Source organism: Cervus elaphus, chromosome 21 (genome assembly GCF_910594005.1).
Source record: "Cervus elaphus chromosome 21, mCerEla1.1, whole genome shotgun sequence".
Classification (NCBI taxonomy): Eukaryota; Metazoa; Chordata; class Mammalia; order Artiodactyla; family Cervidae; genus Cervus; species Cervus elaphus.
The window spans coordinates 5,159,661-5,178,446 of NC_057835.1; the positions used below are offsets into that span (position 1 = coordinate 5,159,661).

General features: G+C 53.8%; 1 protein-coding gene across 4 annotated transcripts; it reads right to left on the bottom strand.

The window, feature by feature from the left end:
- Window positions 1-132: 132 nt before the first annotated feature.
- HSF1 (heat shock transcription factor 1) lies at window positions 133-18,767 on the bottom strand. Of its 4 annotated transcripts, none has more exons than XM_043879691.1 (14): window positions 18,635-18,767; window positions 4,994-5,102; window positions 4,587-4,723; window positions 4,227-4,351; window positions 2,993-3,068; window positions 2,865-2,926; window positions 2,683-2,779; window positions 2,472-2,608; window positions 2,121-2,390; window positions 1,684-1,767; window positions 1,020-1,125; window positions 876-941; window positions 719-788; window positions 133-648 (listed from the first exon to the last, which is right to left on the bottom strand). In XM_043879691.1, the coding sequence occupies exons 1-14, from the start codon at window positions 18,749-18,751 to the stop codon at window positions 443-445; spliced, it is 1,662 nt and encodes a 553-aa protein (XP_043735626.1). In that variant the 5' UTR covers window positions 18,752-18,767; the 3' UTR covers window positions 133-442. The 4 variants fall into 4 exon arrangements, with proteins under 4 accessions (XP_043735626.1, XP_043735625.1, XP_043735628.1 ...); XM_043879690.1 differs by having other exon boundaries at window positions 4,227-4,384; XM_043879693.1 differs by lacking the exon at window positions 1,684-1,767.
- Window positions 18,768-18,786: the final 19 nt, after the last annotated feature.

Sequence of the window (18,786 nt, forward strand, 5' to 3'; positions counted from 1 at the left end):
CCAGTAGGCTCTGGCGTGCTGTGTCCATCTGCCTCCCTCCAGCCCCTTCCAAGACCCTGCGCCCCTCATCATCATGCCCCGACCCCCACCCCCGCCCGCACTCTGGCAGGAGGAACAGACAGGGAGACCACACACAGAGCTCGTTGTTTATAAATCTCTGCCTGGCTCATCAGTCTGTCCGTCCACGTATATATCTGTATATCTCTATGGAAGGGGAAAGGGGGACTCTCGTGTAAAAATCCAAAATACAATTCTATGAACACCTGCGTCCTGGTCAGTCTGAGTGTGGCCATGAAGCCCAGGGGAGCCGTAGCTCACAGGGCTAGGCCCTCAGTGCTGGCCGGGGGCTGAGCGCTGCCCCCTGCCCCCACCCCCCTGCCAGCCAGGGGACCAGGCTCCCCGACAGCAGCCCTGCCCAAGGCTGGCTCTCCTCCTGGGGCTTCTAGGAGACAGTGGGGTCCTTGGCTTTGGGGGGCTCTGAGCCCGTCAGCAGGGAGATGGTGGGGTCATCTGAGTAGTCGTCTCCCTCGGAGAAGTAGGAGCCCTCCCCCAGCTCGAAGAGCACCGGCAGGTCGCTGCTCCCCACGTCCACGGAGCCCGGGTCCAGCAGCAGCAGGGGCTGGGCGGTGTAGTGCACCAGCTGCTTCCCTAGGGGTGGGACTGGGTCAGGGTGCCAGTGGTGCCGGGGTGCTGGGGGGGAGCGGGGGGCTCAGCTCACCTGAGTCTGGGCTGCTTTTCTCTGCCTCCAGAGGTCTGGGAGGCTCCTGGGGAGAGAGGAGCTCCTGGATCTGCCAGGGCAGCAAGAGGGAGCACGGTGAAAGCTCCCCCGAGGCCCCACCCCTGCCCCGCCCACCCCACCCACCCCGCCTACGCACACTGGCCAGGCTGCTGTCCAGGTCGGGCAGGTTCATGTCGGGCACCGTCACCGAGGGGCTGAACAGCTGCAGGGAAGGGGTGGTGGTCAGACTGCCCTGCAAGCGGGGTGGGCTGGGCGCAGGGCGGGCAGGGCTGGGACTCACGTCCAGCAGGGTGCTGGTGTCCACGCTGAAGCCGTGGCTCGTCAGCATGGTCTGCAGGTTGTCCAGGTTGGAGTCCATGGCGTCCAGGTGGTCGCTGAGCTCGGTCCTGGCCAGAGGGAGGAGAGCGGGTGACGTGGCGTCCAGTCACCCCCAGGTGCAGTCCTGCTAGTCCGCGTGCCCTGCTGCCAGCCTGCCCTGTGCAGGCTCACGGGAGGCCCTGAGGTGGGGCCCTGGGCCCAGTGGGGCTGGGACACTTGGCCACCAGGGTGGTGGGTCAGGCTCCCCCATCACCACGAAGCCCCGTAAGGCCTCTGGCAGCACGTCAGGCTGGGCTGGCCAAGATGGCAGGGGGCTGAGAAGTTCAGTGCTCAGAAGGGCTGGGGCCCCAGCTTTTCAGGTTCAGTGAGGCCTGCCCTTCACACTGGAGGACAGCAGGAGGGTGGACCTGTGCTCTGTCGGGCTGGGACAGCCTCCCCTGGCATGCTCCAGGAGGGAGACTGGGCCTGCCCCTGCAAGGAGGCCAGTCAGCAACTCGGGTGCTACCTCGGGCCCCAGAGCTGGGGGGGAGCCTGTTCAGCAGGCCAGGTGGGGGTCTGCTCCGATGCTGGGGAGGGGCCCGAGCTCTGGCGGAGCCCTCCTCCCTCCCCAGTGGGACAGCGCTAACCCTGGCTGGACTCGGCCATGCAGAAAGGAGGAGGGGCAGGGGAAGAGGCGGGCGACCCCAGACATCTTTGGAGTGCGAGCCAAACTGCAAGATAGAAAGACAAGAGCCCCCCACTGCTGGTGGGGGCCAGGCGGACTCCAAGCCCCCACCCTGCTCGCCCACCTCTGGGGTGGTAGGACAGACAGACCAGGCGGCCTGGGGAGGGCGGCTCAGGGGGCAGGTGTGCCTGCCACGTGCCTGGCTCCCGTGGCGCAGGGACTGCGGGACCCCAAGACTGGTATGTCTCCCTCCCCAGCTCCGTGTTCTGGGCCGGGTCGGCCAGCTCCCCCTGGCAAGTCCTGTGCTGAATGCCTGAGGGCCACGTGTGTCCAGCCCTGCACTGTCTTTGTCGGAGGCTCCTGCTTCCAGAGACCGCAGGGCGCGTGGAAGGCACTCACTTGTCCAGGCAGGCAACGCTGAGGCACTTCTCGGGGGCCGAGGCGGGCAGGGGCGAGGGGGGGTGGCCCCCAGTGTCCGCGATGGGTGTGGTGGAGACAGCGGGCGTAGGCTCACTCTCCCGGAGGATGGAGTCAATGAGGGTGGTCGGGGACAGGGGCGTCTCCACCATGGAGGACGGTCGGCCAGGGCTGGCATCCTCTGCCCGGGGGCTCTGTGGCGGGCTTGGGGGTTCCTCCTTGACGCGAACCAGGGGGCTGCTGGACAGGGACCTGCCCATGGGGCACAGGCGTCAGCGAGCGCCTCTGCCGGCCCCACCCGCTCCTGCCTGCGGGGAAGGCGCTGGGCCGCACCTCTCGTCTACACTCCTGCCCGCAGAGGCCACAGGGCTGCTGGGGGCCAGTTCGGTGATGTCGGAGATGATGGGTCCGGAGCTGGCGACAGCGTCTGGCGAGTAGAGGCTGGAGCCGCTGTAGGCTGGAGAGGGGGCCTGCCACCAAAGGGAGGTGAGCACGCGTGGTGGGAGCTGCGCCCCCGCCCCCGCCCTGGGTGCCCGCAGCTCACCGGGTAGGGGCCTGGGCCATGGATGTGCTCCAGCGAGTACTGCCGGCCGTACTTGGGCATGGGGTGCGCAGGGCCACCGTCGTTCAGCATCAGGGGGCTGTGGGGAGGGGTGGGTGAGCGGCAGCCCAGCCTCGCGGCCCCGGGTCGCGGCCCACGGGAGACAGGCGTGCCCCGTGCCTCACATCTTTCTCTTCACCCCTAGGATCCGGTTTGACTGCACCAGCGAGATGAGGAACTGGATGAGCTGCAGGGGGAGAGGTGGTCAGCCCCGTGCGGACAGGGCCCCCCTCCCCGCCGGCCCGGCACACACCTTGTTGACGACTTTCTGTTGCTGGGCATGCTTCTGCCTCAGGCTGGCCACCTCTCGCCACAGCGCCTCATTCTCGCTGCAGCAGACCGGGCGTGGTCAGCAGGCGGCGGGAGCCCTGGGACATCCTGCTCCACCACGCGCCCACCCGCTGGCCCATCCCTGCCCGCTGCCAAGCACGGGCCAGGGGCCAGGCCGAGACCCCAGGGCCCTCTCGGTCACGGTTAAGGTAGCAGAGCCTCTGGGCTCTCTACCTGGACCAAGGATGGGGGTCCAGGGGATGGAGGCAGTGCAGCTCCCAGGTCACAGGACTGCGAGTGGGGGTTCTCCTGTGCTTTAGGGGGTCAGAAGTGGCCCTTAAAGAGCACAAAGGGCCACCACCACAGCCCATGCCCTGCTCAGCACCAGTGTGTCTTCTTGATAGGTGGCAGGCCCTCCTACGCTCACTCTAAGAGGCGTTCCTGTCCTGGAAGCCAAGGCCACCTGATCCCACCTCTGGCTATCAGCCAGCCAAGTGCTCCTGTTGGGCTCTGTCTGACATGAGTAGTTAGGTAGGGGCTAAGAGCCTCCTCCATGATCTAGGGGTGTGACGGCCTGCCCCGAGTGGCTTTGAGGCCACCCTGGGCTGGGGTGCTTGAGGGCCCCAGTTACACAGGAGGGGGTCTAAACTGGCCGCTATGGGGGTCCTGGCGGTGGGGGGGGGGGGTGCCTAAAATCGGTTCTGTGGTGACCAGATGTGCCCCCGGGGGGGTGGTCCAGAAAGAACCCGCAGTGCCTCCTGCGCCAGGCCTGATGAGAGGTGACACACTGATTGGTGCCAGGCGCATGTGCAGGCAGAGTGAGGGGCCCGAGGGCCCAGCTCTGCGGGCTGCCACGGGACCGCACCTGACCCTGCCTCCCAGGCAAGGTCCAGCCGGCAAGTCCAGCCCGGCAAGGGCCGGGAGGCCATGCAAGTCCAGACGTGGCCCTGGCCTGAGTGGAAGGGCCGGAGCCCACGGGACCAGGGCTGGGGAGCGGCCTCGCCAGCACCGCGTCCCCCATGTCACTGCACAGGAGGGCCTCTCACACTCCCACCTCCCCCACCATCGCCCTGCAAAGTTCTTTCTGGAAACCTTTCCCTGGGGCAGGTCTGGTCATGACAGAACCAGCTTTAGGCTGCCCCCAGGCCGGACCCACCACGGTAACCCCACCATCCCAGAGGAGTCGCATCCTGCTCTCATGGCGTCCCAGAACCTACTGCTTCATGGCCAGCAGCTTGGAGTCCATGCTCTCCTGCTTCCCCTTCATCAGCTGCACATCCGTCAGCAGCTTGGTGACGCTGTCCTGGCGAATCTTTATGTCCTCGCTCCGCAGGGTGGACACCTGCGTCCCCGGGGGAGCAGTCACTGAGATGGCCTGGGGGCAGGGCGGGATACAGCAGAAAGGGCCGAGGGGCTGCTGGGATGGAGGGGCCTTCGCTGGGGTGGCCGATGGGGGATGTGCGGCTGGCAGGAAGCAGGCTTGGCACAGCCAGGCCAAGCCAGGCCAGCGAGTGGACGCTACTCTTGCCGGTGGCCTGGGCGGAGAGCCGAGACCGTGGGGGAGAACGGCTACTCACGCTGGTCACTTTCCTCTTGATGTTCTCAAGGAGCTGCTCCTGGCCTCGCAGGAAGCACGGGTGCTGGAACTCGGTGTCGTCCCTCTCCGGCTTGACCAGTCCACCCTGCTCAATGTGGACCACCTTCCGGAAGCCATCTGTGTACAACGGGGTCGGAGTAGCGCTGCCTCAGGGCTGGGGTCTTACCCCTCTCTCCAGGAAGGCCCCTGCCCCGGGGAGGATGGAGGGAGGCCCTGGCGGGTGGGGCCTGGCTCAGGGAATGCCCAGCACTGCCCTCCCAGAAGCCCTGCCTGCAGTGGCTGGGTGGTCTTAATCTCAGGGAGACTCTCTGAGACACCCCTTCCCCTTCAGCTGCGTGGGCTCCGGGCCGCGCGGGGCTGTATGCAGGGCCAAGGCAGTACACTCACACATGTTGAGCTGCCGCACGAAGCTAGCCATGTTGCTGTGCTTGAAGTACTTGGGCAGCACCTCCTTGGCAAACTGGCCCTGGTCCAGCACGTGGAAGCTGTTCCCGCTCTGCCAGGAGACGTGGGGGTCACCACAGCCTCTCCATGCAGGGGCTGCACCCCCACCCTAGGCTGGGTGAGTGAGTTTTCACCTTGGACCCCACATTCCTGCCGGAGGCCTGCCGGGTCACACCTCAGCACTGCAGGCCCTTCCCTGAGGGCCCCATGTCAGCTCTAATCCGCAGTTTTACCCTACGAACGTCTAAGACCCCAAACGGAGGCAGCCAAGGAGACGGCACCTAATTTCAGGTCCTCAGGAGGAAGACAACACACTCGTGCTCAGAACTGAAGCTTTGTGGTTCTTCTTCTGGGAACAGAGGTGAGAACAAGATGAAAAAACTGCTACGCTGCTCTTCCACGTGTCCAGACCTCGGTCCAGAAGCTCCCAGGCGGGCCGAGGCTGGGCCCAGGACCCGCTGGGGTGCGGGATGGGGCTGGGGGGCAGCAGGAAGGGCCCTGTGGTGTCAACATGGACGCATGTGAAAAAGACACAATGGAAGTGTGTTGAGCTGAGAGGAAGGGTGGAAAAGGGACCTCCCACAGCTTTTCTCCTCCACAGACACAATGAGAACACCAGCAAAAACTGTTAAGAGTCAACTTCTTCAGAACTCTGAAAATGACCCATGAGGAGAATTTATTCAAGAAATGGCTGAATCTCAGTAAGATCCGAGAACTGTGGCATTCTAACTTGCCATGTCCCTACCTCTTCTCCTGTACCTGAGAAAGCCAACAGGTCAAATCATGGTGGAACAAACGTTCTGGCAGCCATGGGGCTGGGGCTCATTCAAGGCCCACACAGTGTCTCCCTGGAAGGCTCCACCTCCAAGGCTGTTTTTGATCTGACCTTTTATGCTGACGCTCTCAGCAGAAAAAGTCTTTTCCCTAGAGATGTTTGCTGAAAGCATCAAGAGGCAATTTTAAACTCATGACGAAAAAAAAAAAAAACCTACTCATCAGGCCGAACACAGTGGACCACAAATGGAGAAAACTGGCCAGCCAGGAAACGTAAAAGAGCTAAGGAACAAGATATCAAGAAGAGCTTTGAAAAGCTCCAGAATATTCCTGGGATCCAGAAGTCACACGTGCGTGTACAGCTGTGTGCATGTCCGGGAGAGGTCCAAGAAGGCTCTGTGTAAGCAGGAAGCTGAGGAGAAAGTCAGGATGCCAACGACGTGGCTGGGAGCTGAAGGCACACCCAGCACACAGAGTTTGCCACAGAGACTGGGAGATTTACTGGTTCCAGGCATTAAGGAACACTTCTGCTCCCCTCACTGCCTAACCCCTCAGTGATCACACACAGCAAAGAACACAAACTGCCTACAATTAATTCAGAAAAGCCACCAAACAAACAGCAACAACGGAAACTGCAACAAATCCTGGTGGGCGGGGAAAATATGATACTGACCTTAACAGATGCCGTATTATATTAATGGAAAACCTAACTTTCAAAAAAAAATTATGAGACACACAAAGAAACAAGGTATGATCCACACACAGGGAAATGAGCAGCCAAAAGAAACCGTCCCCAAAGAGGCTCAGAGGTTGGACTTACTAGATGAAGACTTTAAATTCAAGTATTCGAAATATGTTCAAAGAACAAAATAAAATGGCATCTAAAGAAATAAAAAAGCATTAAGAATGATACCTCTTAGAAGAAAGTATAACAATAAAGACAGAAGTTACAAATATGAAAGTCCTGGAGTTGAAAAGTGTAACAAATCGGATTTAAAATTCCCTAAGGGGCTCAACAGCAGATCTGAGCAGGAATAAGGTGGAACCAGCAAACGTGAAGGAGTATCGTCAACTGACATTTCCTGACTGAGGAATGGAAAGAGAAATGAATGAAGAGAGTGACACACGGGACACCAGCAGAGACCAACACACGCATAAAGGAGAGGGGCAGAAAGAATATCTATAGAAATAATGACCCCAAACTCCCCAAATTTGATGAAAAATATCTGAGAAGGTAAACAAATTCCAAGAAGGATAAACTCACAGAGATTCACATCTAGCTATCCATAATCAAAAGACCAAGGAAAACTCTTTAGAGCAGTTAGAACCAACTCATCACACATAAGGAATCCCTAATAACAGCTCCTGAATATTCACTGGAATGACTGATACTGAAGCTGAAGTTCCATTACCGTGGTCACCTGATGCAAAGAACTGACTCATTAGAAAAGACCCTGATGCTGGGAAAGATAGGAGGAGAAGGGGATGACAGAGGATGAGATGGTTGGATGGCATCACCGACTTGATGGACATGAGTTTAGGCAAGCTCCAGGAGTTACTGATGGACAGGGAGGCCTGCTGTGTGCACTCCATGGAGTCACAAAGAGTCAGACATGACTGAGCGACTGAACTGAACTGAATAGCAGCTCATTTGTCATGAGAAAGCATGCAGGCCAGAAGCCTGTGGGATGGCATGCCAAAAGCGCTGAAAGAAAAAAGCCTTTTTCTTTCAGCCAAGAATTCTATATCCAGCAAAACTATCCTCTGAAGATGCCTGGGAAGGCAGCTAAGGAGATCCTCTGAACCACTCTCAGGATAAACAAAGCTTAGGTTACCTAAAGTCTCTGGAGATTGTCCTGAAGGCATTTAACAAATGAAGAAACACTTCTTCAAGAAAATCTAAAACTCAACAGAAACAGTGAACTATGGCATTTTTGGCCACAATCTGCTTCCTCCTCTTCCTCACAGAGTTCCCCTGGATTGATGGCACACTCTGGGGGGGCTCTGGCCTAGAGGTGGGGATTTCTCACCCCTCAGTTTACAATCAGCACTTTCTGTATCCTCCTGAGAGGGTGAGGGGGCAGGCCACCACCATCTCTCATTTTGACCAACTCAAGGGTTGAGGGTCCCCTTCTCCATTCTGCCCCCACTTACAGAATGGAGTCTCTACCCAGGCATGGCAGACTCAGAATACTGGGGCTTCAATCACCCTCACCCCAGTTAGCCTTAATTTCTTTTTCTTGTCTTAAGCTACTGGGTAGGACTTCCAGTACAAAATCAGCTAGCACTGGTGAAAACAGATTTTATACCTTGTTCTGATCTTATGGGGAAAGCATTCAGGAGCTTACCAATATGTATGATGTTAGGTGTACAGTTTTTGTTTTTGTATTAGGCTGAAGAAGGTCCCTGCTATTCTTAGTTTCCTGATTTTTTTTTCTTTACTATCACGAACATCAAATTTTGTCAAATGCTTTTTCTGAAACAAATAATATGATTCTGTGGTTTTTCTTTAGATAGTTAACATGCTGGGTTATATTGATTTAAAAATCCTGAACCATCCATACATTCCTGAGGTAAATCCCATTTGTTGTGACATTAGTCTTTTTATGTACTGCCAAATTTGATTTGCTAAAGTTTTATTCTTGCTTTGAGAACCCTATGAACAGTACGAAAAGGCAAAAAGATATGACACTGAAAGATGAACTCGCCATGTTGGAAGGTGCCCAATATGCTGCTGGAGGAGTGGAGAAATAACTTCAGAGAATGAAGAGATGGAGCCAAAGCGAAAACAATGCCCAGCTGTGGACGTGACTGGTAATGGAAGTAAAGTCCGATGTTGTAAAGAACAATATTGCATAGAAACCTGGAATGTTAGGTCCATGAATCGAGGTAAATTGTAAGTGGTCAAACAGGAGATGGCAAGAGTGAACATTGACATTTTAGGAATCAGTGAACTAAAATGGACTGGAATGGGAGAATTTAATTCAGATGACCATTATATCTACTACTGTGGGCAGAAATCCCTTAGAAGAAATGGAGCAGCCCTCATAGTCAACAAGAGTCTGAAATGCAGTACTTGGGTGTGATCTCAAAAATGACAGAATGATGTCTGTTCCTTTTCAAGGCAAACCATTCAATAACAGTAATCCAAGTCTATGCCCCAGCCACTAATGCCAAACAGGCTGAAGTTGAACAGTTCTATGATGACCTACAAGACCTTTTAGAACTAACACCAAAAAAAGACGTCCTTTTCATCACAGGGGATTGGAATGCAAAAGTAGGAAGTCAAGAGATACCTGGAGTAACAGGCAAATTTGGCCTTGGAGTACAAAATGAAGCAGGGCAAAGGCTAACAGAGTTTTGCCAAAAGAACGCACTGGTCATAGCAAACACCCTCTCCCAACAATACAAGAGATGACTCTACACATGGATATCACCAGACGGTCAATATCGAAATCAGGTTGATTATATTCTTTGCAGCCAAAGATGGAGAGGCTCTATACAGTCAGCAAAAACAAGACAGGGAGCTGACTGTGGCTCAGATCATGAACTGCTTGTTGCAAGATTCAGACTTAAATTGAAGAAAGTCGGAAAAACCACTAGACCATTCAGATATGACTTAAATCAAATCCCTTAAGATTATACAGTGGAAGGGACAAATAACTTCAAGAGATCAGATCTGACAGACAAGAGTGCCTGAGGAACTGTGGACAGTTTCATGATATTGTACAGAGGCAGTGATCAAGACCATCCCCAAGAAAAAGAAATGCAAAAAGGCAAGATGGTTGCCTGAGGAGGCCTTACAAATAGCTGAGAAAAGAAAAGTAAAAGGCAAAGGAGAAAAGGAAAGATATACCCATCTGAATGCAGAGTTCCAAAGAATATCAAGGAGAGATGAGAAACCCTTCCTCAGTGATCAATGCAAAGAAATAGAGGAAAACAACAGAATGGGAAAGACTAAGAAATCTCTTCAAGAAAATTAAGAGATACCAAGGGAACATTTCATGCAAAGATGGGAACAATAAAGAACAGAAATGGTATGGACCTAACAGAAACAGAAGATATTAAGAAGAGGTGGCAAGAATTCACAGAAGAACTATACAAAAAGGATAATCACGATGGTGTGATCACTCACCTAGAGCCAGACATCCTGGAATGTGAAGTCAAGTGGGCATTAGGAAGCATCATTATGAACAAAGCCAGTGGGGGTTATTTCAAACAAAGCCAGTTGAGTTATTTCAAATCCTAAAAGATGATGCTGTGAAAGTGCTGCACTCAATATGCCAGCAAATTTGGAAAACTTGGTAGTGGCCACAGGACTGGAAAAGTCCTGCCTTTCATCCCAATCCCAAAGAAAGGCAATGCCAAAGAATTTTGTTTAAACTACCACACAATTGCACTCATCTCGCACGCTAGCAAAGGAATGCTCAAAATTCTTCAAGCTAAGTTCAATAATACGTGAACCAAGCACTTCCAGATGTTCAAGCTGCATTTAGAAAAGGCAGGGGATCCAGAGATCAAATTGTCAACATCTGTTGGATCACAGAAAAAGCAAGAGAATTCCAGAAAAACATCTACTTCTGCTTCACTGACTAGGCTAAGCCTTTGACTGTGTGGATCCAAACAAACTGGAAAATTCTTAGAGATGGGAATACCAGACCACCTGACCTGCCTCCTGAGAAATCTGTATGCAGGTCAAGAAGCAACAGCAGGAACCAGACATGGAACAACAGACTGGTTCCAAATTGGGAAAGAAGTATGTTAAGACTATACTGTCACTCAGATTATTTAACTTCTATGCAGAGTACATCATGCAAAATGCCAGGCTAGATGAAGCACAAGCTGGAATCAAGATTGCTGGGAGAAATATCAATAACCTCAGATAGGCAGATGACACTACCCTTATGGCAGAAAGCGAAGAGGAACTAAACAGCCTCTTGATGAAAGTGAAAGAGGAGAGTGAAAAAGCTGGCTTAAAATTCAACATTCAAAAAACTAAGATCATGGCATCCGGTCCCATCAGTTCACAGCAAATAGATGGGGAAACAATGTTAACAGTGACAGACTTTATTTTCTTGGGTTCCAAAATCACTGCAGATGGTGACTGCAGCCATGAAATTAAAAGACGCTTGCTCCTTGGAAGAAAAGTTACGACCAACCGAGACAGCATATTAAAAAGCAGAGACATAACTTTGCCATCAAAGGTCCGTCTAGTCAAAGCTATGGTTTCTTTAGTAGTCACGTTCACTTATAGATGTGAGTTGGACCATAAAGAAAGCTGAGTGTGGAAGAATTGATGCTTTTGAACTGTGGTATTGGAGAAGACTCTTGAGAGTCCCTTGGACTGCAAGATCCAACCAGCCAATCCTAAAGGAAATCAGTCCTGAATATTCATTGAAAAGACTGATGCTGAAGCTGAAACTCCAATACTTTGGCCACCTGATGCGAGGAACTGACTCATTGGAAAAGACCCTGATTCCAGAAAAGATTGAAGGCAGGAGGAGAAGGGGACAACAGAGGATGAGATAATGGGATGGCATCACCGACTTGATGGACAGGAGTCTGAGCAAGCTCCGAGCATGGACAGGGAAGCCTGGCATGCTGCAGTTCATGGGATCACAGAGTCAGACACGACTGAGGGACTGACATGAACTGAGCTGAGAGACTGAACTGAAATTTTTATAAACATTATGAAGGATATTGGTCTGTAATTTTCTTGGGACAGTTTTGTTCTAGTCAATTTTGATCTGAAGATTTTTTAGAAAGGTTCATAATTCTAGGAATTCTATTTCTTTAATAGACTCAAGATTACTAATAGTTATCTGACTCACTCTGGGTGAGTTTGGACAGTTTGTGCTTTTCAAAGAATTGGTTCATTTTATTAAATTTACATGCACAGAGTTGTCTGTTGCACTTCCTTATTACCCTCTTACTGCCTGTGGTGTCTGTTGTGACATACCCTCTGATGGTCATCATATTAGGAATTTACCTCTTTTCTTCTCTGTCATGCCAACCTTTTCAAAGATTCAGCTATTGAATTCATTTATCATGTTTTATTCTTTTCAGTTTCATTGGTTTTTCTCTTCCTTCTGCCTGCTTTGGTTTTACTCTGCTCTTTTAACTTTCATGTGGAAGCTTAGAAGCAGTTCTTATTTCCCTTTTGGCATAACTTTAGGTGGATCTTTCAGACAAGAAGTGTTTGGTGGACGGATGGGGAATGTTGGCACAGCAGATGGAGATCCTCAGATGGAAGATGAGGAAGCAAGCAAGGATCCTATGGAGGCTGCCCTCTCACGAGTCATGATGGTGTGGGCAGGTGCCACTGAGCCTCAGCTGTTTTAGGCAGTTAGTTAGTTTGGAGGTGCCTGGTTACACAGCTATAGATAATATAACCAGTACATATTCTGTAGTGTTTAGAGCACTGTATTTCCATTGTCAACAGCTCGTTACTAGTATGTGGAATCAGAATTAATTTCTGTATACTGGCGTTGAATCCTGTGACCTCACTAAATTCACTCATTAGTTTTAATAATGTTTTTGTAGATTTTTTGGTATTTTCTAAGTAAATAATAATGCTTTCTATGAATATAGTTTTAATTCTTACTTTCCAATCTTGATGTCTTTTATGTATTTGCCATATTGCCTGACCAGGGCACCCAATACACGATTATGCTTCTTCTGCCTCCACTGAGAAAACTGTCAATGTGGTGAGTTACACCAGGTTTTGAGTGTTGACCAGACTTCCGCTTACAAGGTCCCTTCCAGCCCAGGCCTCACGGCTGCTCTGCCAGGAAGTCAGTCTCATTCTTGTCCTGTTCTTTCACATGCAATTTCCTTTCTTTTCTATGCTGCTTTTAAGATTTTCTCTCTAACACTGGTTTTCAACACTTTGATAGTGACATGCATTGGTATATTTTGTTTTTATCTTCTTTGGGAGTCAATGCAGTTCTTGGATCTGTAGGTTTACAGTTTTCAAAAAAAAAAAAAATTCGGGAAAAAGTCTAGCTTTTTCTAAAAATAAAGAAAGAAATAAGCCAGTTATTTCCAAAATCTTCCTCCATCCTTTACTCTGGAACTTAAACTGTGTGTCAGCCCATGTGGTGTTAACCCTGTAAGGCTCTGCTCACTTTTTTCTCAGTCTTTCTTCCTCTCTGCGATCACTGTGGATAGTTTGCTAGCGTAGTGTTCAGTGATCTTTTCTTCTGTAGTTTCTAATCTGGTGTTTAATCCTCTTCAATGACTTAATAAAAACAAGCTTTTTATGTTAGAATGTTAGATTTACTGAAAAGCTAAGACAGTAGAGTTCCTATATGTCCCACACCCGCTCTCCCTGTTATTAACAGCCTACACTAGTGCATTTGCCCCAAATGTCATAGCGATATGCTTTATGCTTAACCACGGCCCTCATTTTTCTCAGATTTCCTTACTTTTTACTGAACTGTTCCAGGACATCATCCAAGACAGTACATTACATTCATGTCTGCTTACATCATGCTTGACTAAGAATCTCTCAAGACTTCCCTGGTTTCTGATGACCTTGATGGTTTTGAGGACTGGGCTGGTACTGTGTAGAATGCTGCTCAATTTGGATCTGTCTGATGTTTTTCTCTCATGATGAGTTAAGGTTACATAAGTTTCTGGAGAGGAAGACCACAGAGGTGGTGTGCCCGGCCCATCACGACACGTCAGGGCACACCCGTCAACGTGACTCATCACTGCTGGCGGAGGCCTACCTGTCCCGTGCCTTCACTGTGCAGCCCCCCACCCCACAGGACTTCTCAGCAGGAAGGCAGCCCCCGGCAAAGGCTGGGGTTACGGGTCACCTCTTTGAAGGGGGAGTGAACACAGAGGTAACCTGTGGCAATTCTTCTGCAGCAGACACTTGTTCCAGAGACATTCTGCTCATCCGCCTTCCTTCTTGTATCTTCTACTTCTTGGTCTTAAGGTTTTCACTCTACATTCTTGAGGACACAGAGCATTTTAATAACTGTTTTAACTTTCCTGCTAGTCAGTTCCACCACACCTGGGTCTGTTACTGTAACTTCTTTGTTAGGAGTGACATTCTCCTGCCAAGTGGCCCATCTATTAGTTTCAACTGGATCCCAGACAAGAGGAATGTTACTACACTGTGTCTGAGTTCAGTTGTCCTCCTTTCAAGGATGCCCTCAGTTCTGAAGGAAGGGATCAGCCTGATCCTTTCAGGCTTGTCTTTAAGTTCGTTCACATCGTGTCAGGGCAACTCCAGCTGCACCCTCAAGCCTCGGCTGTTCTGAGGCACTGGGCAGGCTCTACGCTCAGAGCAGACTCTCTGCCCCAGCTGCGAGGACTGGAATGGCTCAGCTGGTCCCTGGTGGGCCAGGGGTGCCCAGAGCACAGCTCCCAGTAGCTGTTCTTTTCCTGGAAGGTTCTCGGGCAGTTGTCCAGGTCTCATGCCACCGGCAGGTGAAGCAGCATTCAGCTGAGACCCGCAGGGCCTCTCGCAGAGCTCCTCCTCGATCGTACCAGGTTCTGCCCATTCTGGCTGCCTCAGCTTCACCAAAGGCCAGGCTCTCAGGGTTTGAACACTGCCTCGACAGAAAGCCTGGGCACCTGGAGCAAGGGCTCACTCATCCTTTTGTGTAACAGACCTGAGCACTGTTGGAGGACGAGTCCATATTGGGTGTGTCCTGCCAACCCAACCTTAAGGGCTATTAGAAGCCTGGAAGGCCTGCTGGTGAGTCCCTCACAGTACCCAAAGCCTCTTCCCTCTTGCCTCAGGAGTTCAAGGCCCCTCCTTCTCTGCTGACCCCATTTCAATCCTGCAGAAGGTCTTGCCTTACCCTTGGACACAAGAGGGACTAGTGATGGGACATACGGCAAGGGAAGGGAGAAGCCGATGCCCAGTTGCTAGCTGGTGAGCAACACCCTTGCCCCTGAAATGCAGGGCTTAGAGAATATCCAGTCTTGCTATACATTTGGAGCCTGTGGCCCTGTTTCCTACAGAACTGTGAACACCCTGAAACATATACAAAGTTCTGCACACGTGCAGATCTTTATAAAGGGAGGGTCTCTGTCTGTGAGCAGGATCTCCAAGGGCTCCACAGCAACAGGATTCACCACCACAGTGACTCCACAGTGGTCCACCTGCACTTTTTAAGAGTCTCTCCAGAACAGAAGGCCCGTCTTAGTCCTCCAGCCAAAGGGAAGGGTCTGCGTGACGTGTTCTGGGAGTAGCGGGCATGTGGCGGGCACCCACGTGCGGTGAGAACACCAGCACTGTGTGGACGCAGCTCAGAGCAGCTCTTGGTGCCCGGCCCGGCCCGTCCTCTCCTCAGCCAAGCAGGCGCCTGCTCGCACACCCTCACGTCCCTGTCCTACTTGTGCTCAGGCTCAAGCTCTCCAGCTGCCGCACCACACTCAGGTCTCCAGGCCCAGCTGAACGCAGGGGTCTCTGCTGACTCAGTCACCGCCGGGCCCAGGGGCAGGGGCCCTGGGGCAGCTGCCAGCGCTCCCGGGTCAGGAAACCCTGCAGCCAGAGGTGCAGAAGCAGGTCCCTAGCCTGTGATGCCCTGTGGGGCTGACTGCTCCTCCCAGGGTGGATCCTGTGGGCCCCCCGATCCCTCCTTCTTCTTTAACAAAGAACTCTGAGCACACACGGCCTGTGGAGCCAGGTGGGCTCTTGTCTGCTGTGTCCACCTACCTCCCTCCAGCCCCTTCGGAGATTCTGTGCCCCTCCTCACCCCCCGCCCACCTCGGCAGGACGGACAGACAGGGAGCCCATCCTGTATAGATCTCTGCCTGGCTCGTCTGCTTCTGTCTGTCCATGTGTGTACCTCTACGGAAGGGGAAACGGAGACTCTCATGTGAAAACTCAATACAATTCTATGAAGACCTGAGTGCTGATCACTCCAAGTACGGCAGGGGTCCAGCTAAGAAAGCAGGTGGGGTGGGACCAGAGCCGGGACCCCACGGCATGGGCCTCGTGCTGCCCTCCACCCAGGAGACACGGCACGCAGCGAGGGCAGGCGCGAGCCACAGCTGTACACCAGCGAGACCGTGGACTCCAGGTCCAACCCAGCCGTCCTCCTGCTTTTCATCTGTGTTTCCTAGTGTCTCTGTGACTTAGTTCCCGTGTCTGTAAAAGGCCAGCTGTCACCTCTGCGTGGTGCTGTGGGAGGAGGTGGACTGATGCCCCGGGGCTGGGCCTCCTGCTATGTGGAGTGCTGGACAGGGCTGGCCGGGTCCTGGGTGGCAAGTTCAGGGGGCAGCAGGAGCCTCCAAGGCCCCAGAGCCCCTTGTAGCCTGTGCTGCATGCTGGGCACTCCTCCAGCCTTTCTCAGCCACTGCCAACCCCCAAGGGCAGGGCAGAGGGCCTGCTGGGGCCCGCCTGGCTCCCAGCTGAGGGGAGGAGCGACCGCCTGTTGTGGGAGTTCCAGGAACGATCCTCAGCCACCTAGGAGTGGCCAGGTGCGACTGGGGCCCTCCTTGAGGAGTCCCGCAGAGAGCTGGCAACCTGACTGCAGGCTGCTCGCCAGCCAGGGCCTCCACAGTGACCCTCTGACTGAGGCGCTCACACTGGCCACCTGGGATGCTGCTTGGTTTGGTGACACCCAGCTCCCAGGCGAAGGAGGGCCTTGCACTTAGGGCCTCATGGTGCCCACAGCCTAACAAGAAGAGCCTCCTTCAGCAATGCACCCACCCTCCTACCACTCTTAACCCTGTCTTGAGGCCAGACAGGCCTGATTCACGGAGCATCCCATGGATGCAGCTGCCACACTCACTAGGTTCCTTACCAAGGTTGTGGGGCCTTTGGTCCCGCAGGGCTGTCTGAAGGGCAGCCCTGGCCTATATTCTGTGGTGGCTCCACATTGAGCATGGTAACTGACCGGGGGTCTGGGAGGGAAGGGGAAACCAACACGACTCTCCAGGCAGGGCCTCAGACTGTGCAGAGGATGCACAGCGCTGCTGGGGCTGGAAAGCCCCCCACTCCACCCCCTTTCCCATGTCTCTGGGGCCAAACACAGGGTCCTCGGGGCAGAATGGGGAGATAAACGAGTTCCAGCCGGAGGGGAGGCACCAAGAGAACAGACACCAGAACATTCCAAGGCCTCTGGAAGCCAACTCTGGGCTTCAAGACCGCAGAAGTCTCCCCCAGCAGACTTTCTGACAGAGGCCTGGGGCTTGTGTGGGCATCGCGGAGGCCTCAGGCAGAGGGCGATCTCATTTCAGGGCCAGGCAGCTTCACAGCCCCTGCCCAGTCTGGAAAAGGGCTTCCTTCCACAGCTGAACCAGTGCTCAGTTCCTGTCCCGCCTGGCAGCACCAGCCCCCTGCCCTCTGTGTCCTGCCCCACACATCCTGGCTGGCCTAAGGACAGAAGGGAGGGGGGTCAAATGCACGGGATCCAGCCGGCTGCTCCCACCCCCTCCAGTTTAAGTTCCAGCAGGGCTGGTGGGTGGTGCAACCACTGTGTGCGAGGCTGTGGCAGGCTTGACCCGTCCTGCTTTCCAGCTCTAAGGCCTTGCTCGGAACACAGGAAGTGGGACCTAGAGAGCTAGCTGGCAGGGCTTTGCCTGCTGCCACACAATCTTTAAGCAGAAACATTGAGCAGATCAAGAGGTGAGGCGATTATCCCAGTAGATTAAGCTCAGAGTATCCCAAAGGATCTCCGATGGCCCTCCCCAACCTGGGTAAGAGTATTTCCTGGGAGTTTAGAGGAAGGGAAAAGAAGAGAAAGGAAGAATAAAGACAGAAACCTGGGGTCACTTCCTTGGGTCAGCAAAGCTTAGGGCCTTGAACAAGGGGATGGTGGTAACAGGACAAGCTGTGGGGAAGGAAGCACAGCCTCCTCTTGGGGAACGCTGTGCACAACTACAGAAGCAGGCAATAGGGATGGAGCGTGGCACACAGGTGTGTCACTGGGACCAATACGAAGTGTCCCCTACAAGGACGCTGTATGATCCTGACTCTCCACCCGCTTTGAGGCAGAGCTTCAGCAAACAGCCCAGGAACCAGAGGACCCGGCCTCCCGCTCTGGGCTCGCCTCAGCTCAGACTGCTCCTCCTTTCTAAGGGCTTAACAGTTTGAAAGAGGAGTACTTAGGAGAGTCTGGGAGAGCCAGCGTCCGGGCCCTCAGGAGAGCAAGTGTGTCCGGAGGCACCCAGAGATTCCGCAAACCAGGGCGGCCCAGGCCGCCCATCTGCGGCCCGGACGGAGCTGTAGCTCCGGCCTTCCCCGGACGCGACGTCACAGCCCGGACGCAGATTCTCAGCCGCAACTCCAGATAAGTCTCTGCTTTACCTCTGCAAGCGGGGGAGCTGTCCGGCCTGCAGGGTCAGACTATGGAGACGAGCCTGCTGCCAGGCAACTGGAAGCAGGGGCGTGAATAAAGAGGCCCCGAAAGGAGCGAAAAACAAAGTGACTCTGGGGAAACCCAGCTGTGGTATCAGGACATGAGTTCGAGACCCACCACAACTTTATGACGTTTTGCTTTGTTTCTCGGTCCCTTTCCTTTTCCAGTAGAGCAACACCCTCCAGTACCCGCGCCAAATCCTCATTTCCTCGCAACAGCTGCCGACCCCACTACCCTGGTAACTCATCTGAGAAGCTGTGGGGTTACCTGGGCACCACGCTCGCTACGAAACTGGGCGCTGCCCTCAAGCCAGGCGCGCTTCCGCCGTCGTCTCACAGTTACTCGGCGAGAGACCGAAGAGGAGAGGCCCTTCCTGCCCAGACCCGGGCAGCGCGCACCGAGGGGAAGCCTCGGACGCTCTTTCCCGAACCCCCTGCTGCCCGCCCCCACACGCCCCGGGCCGGCGCGCCCAGCCCCTCACCGGGCTCCAGCAGATGAGCGCGTCCGTGTCCGGGTCACTCACGAGGGTCCACAGCTTGGTCAGGAAGGCCGGGACGTTGCTGGGCCCCGCCGCGCCCGGGCCCACGGGCAGATCCATACCGGGCGAGGCGGGAGAGGAGGAGGTAGCGACCG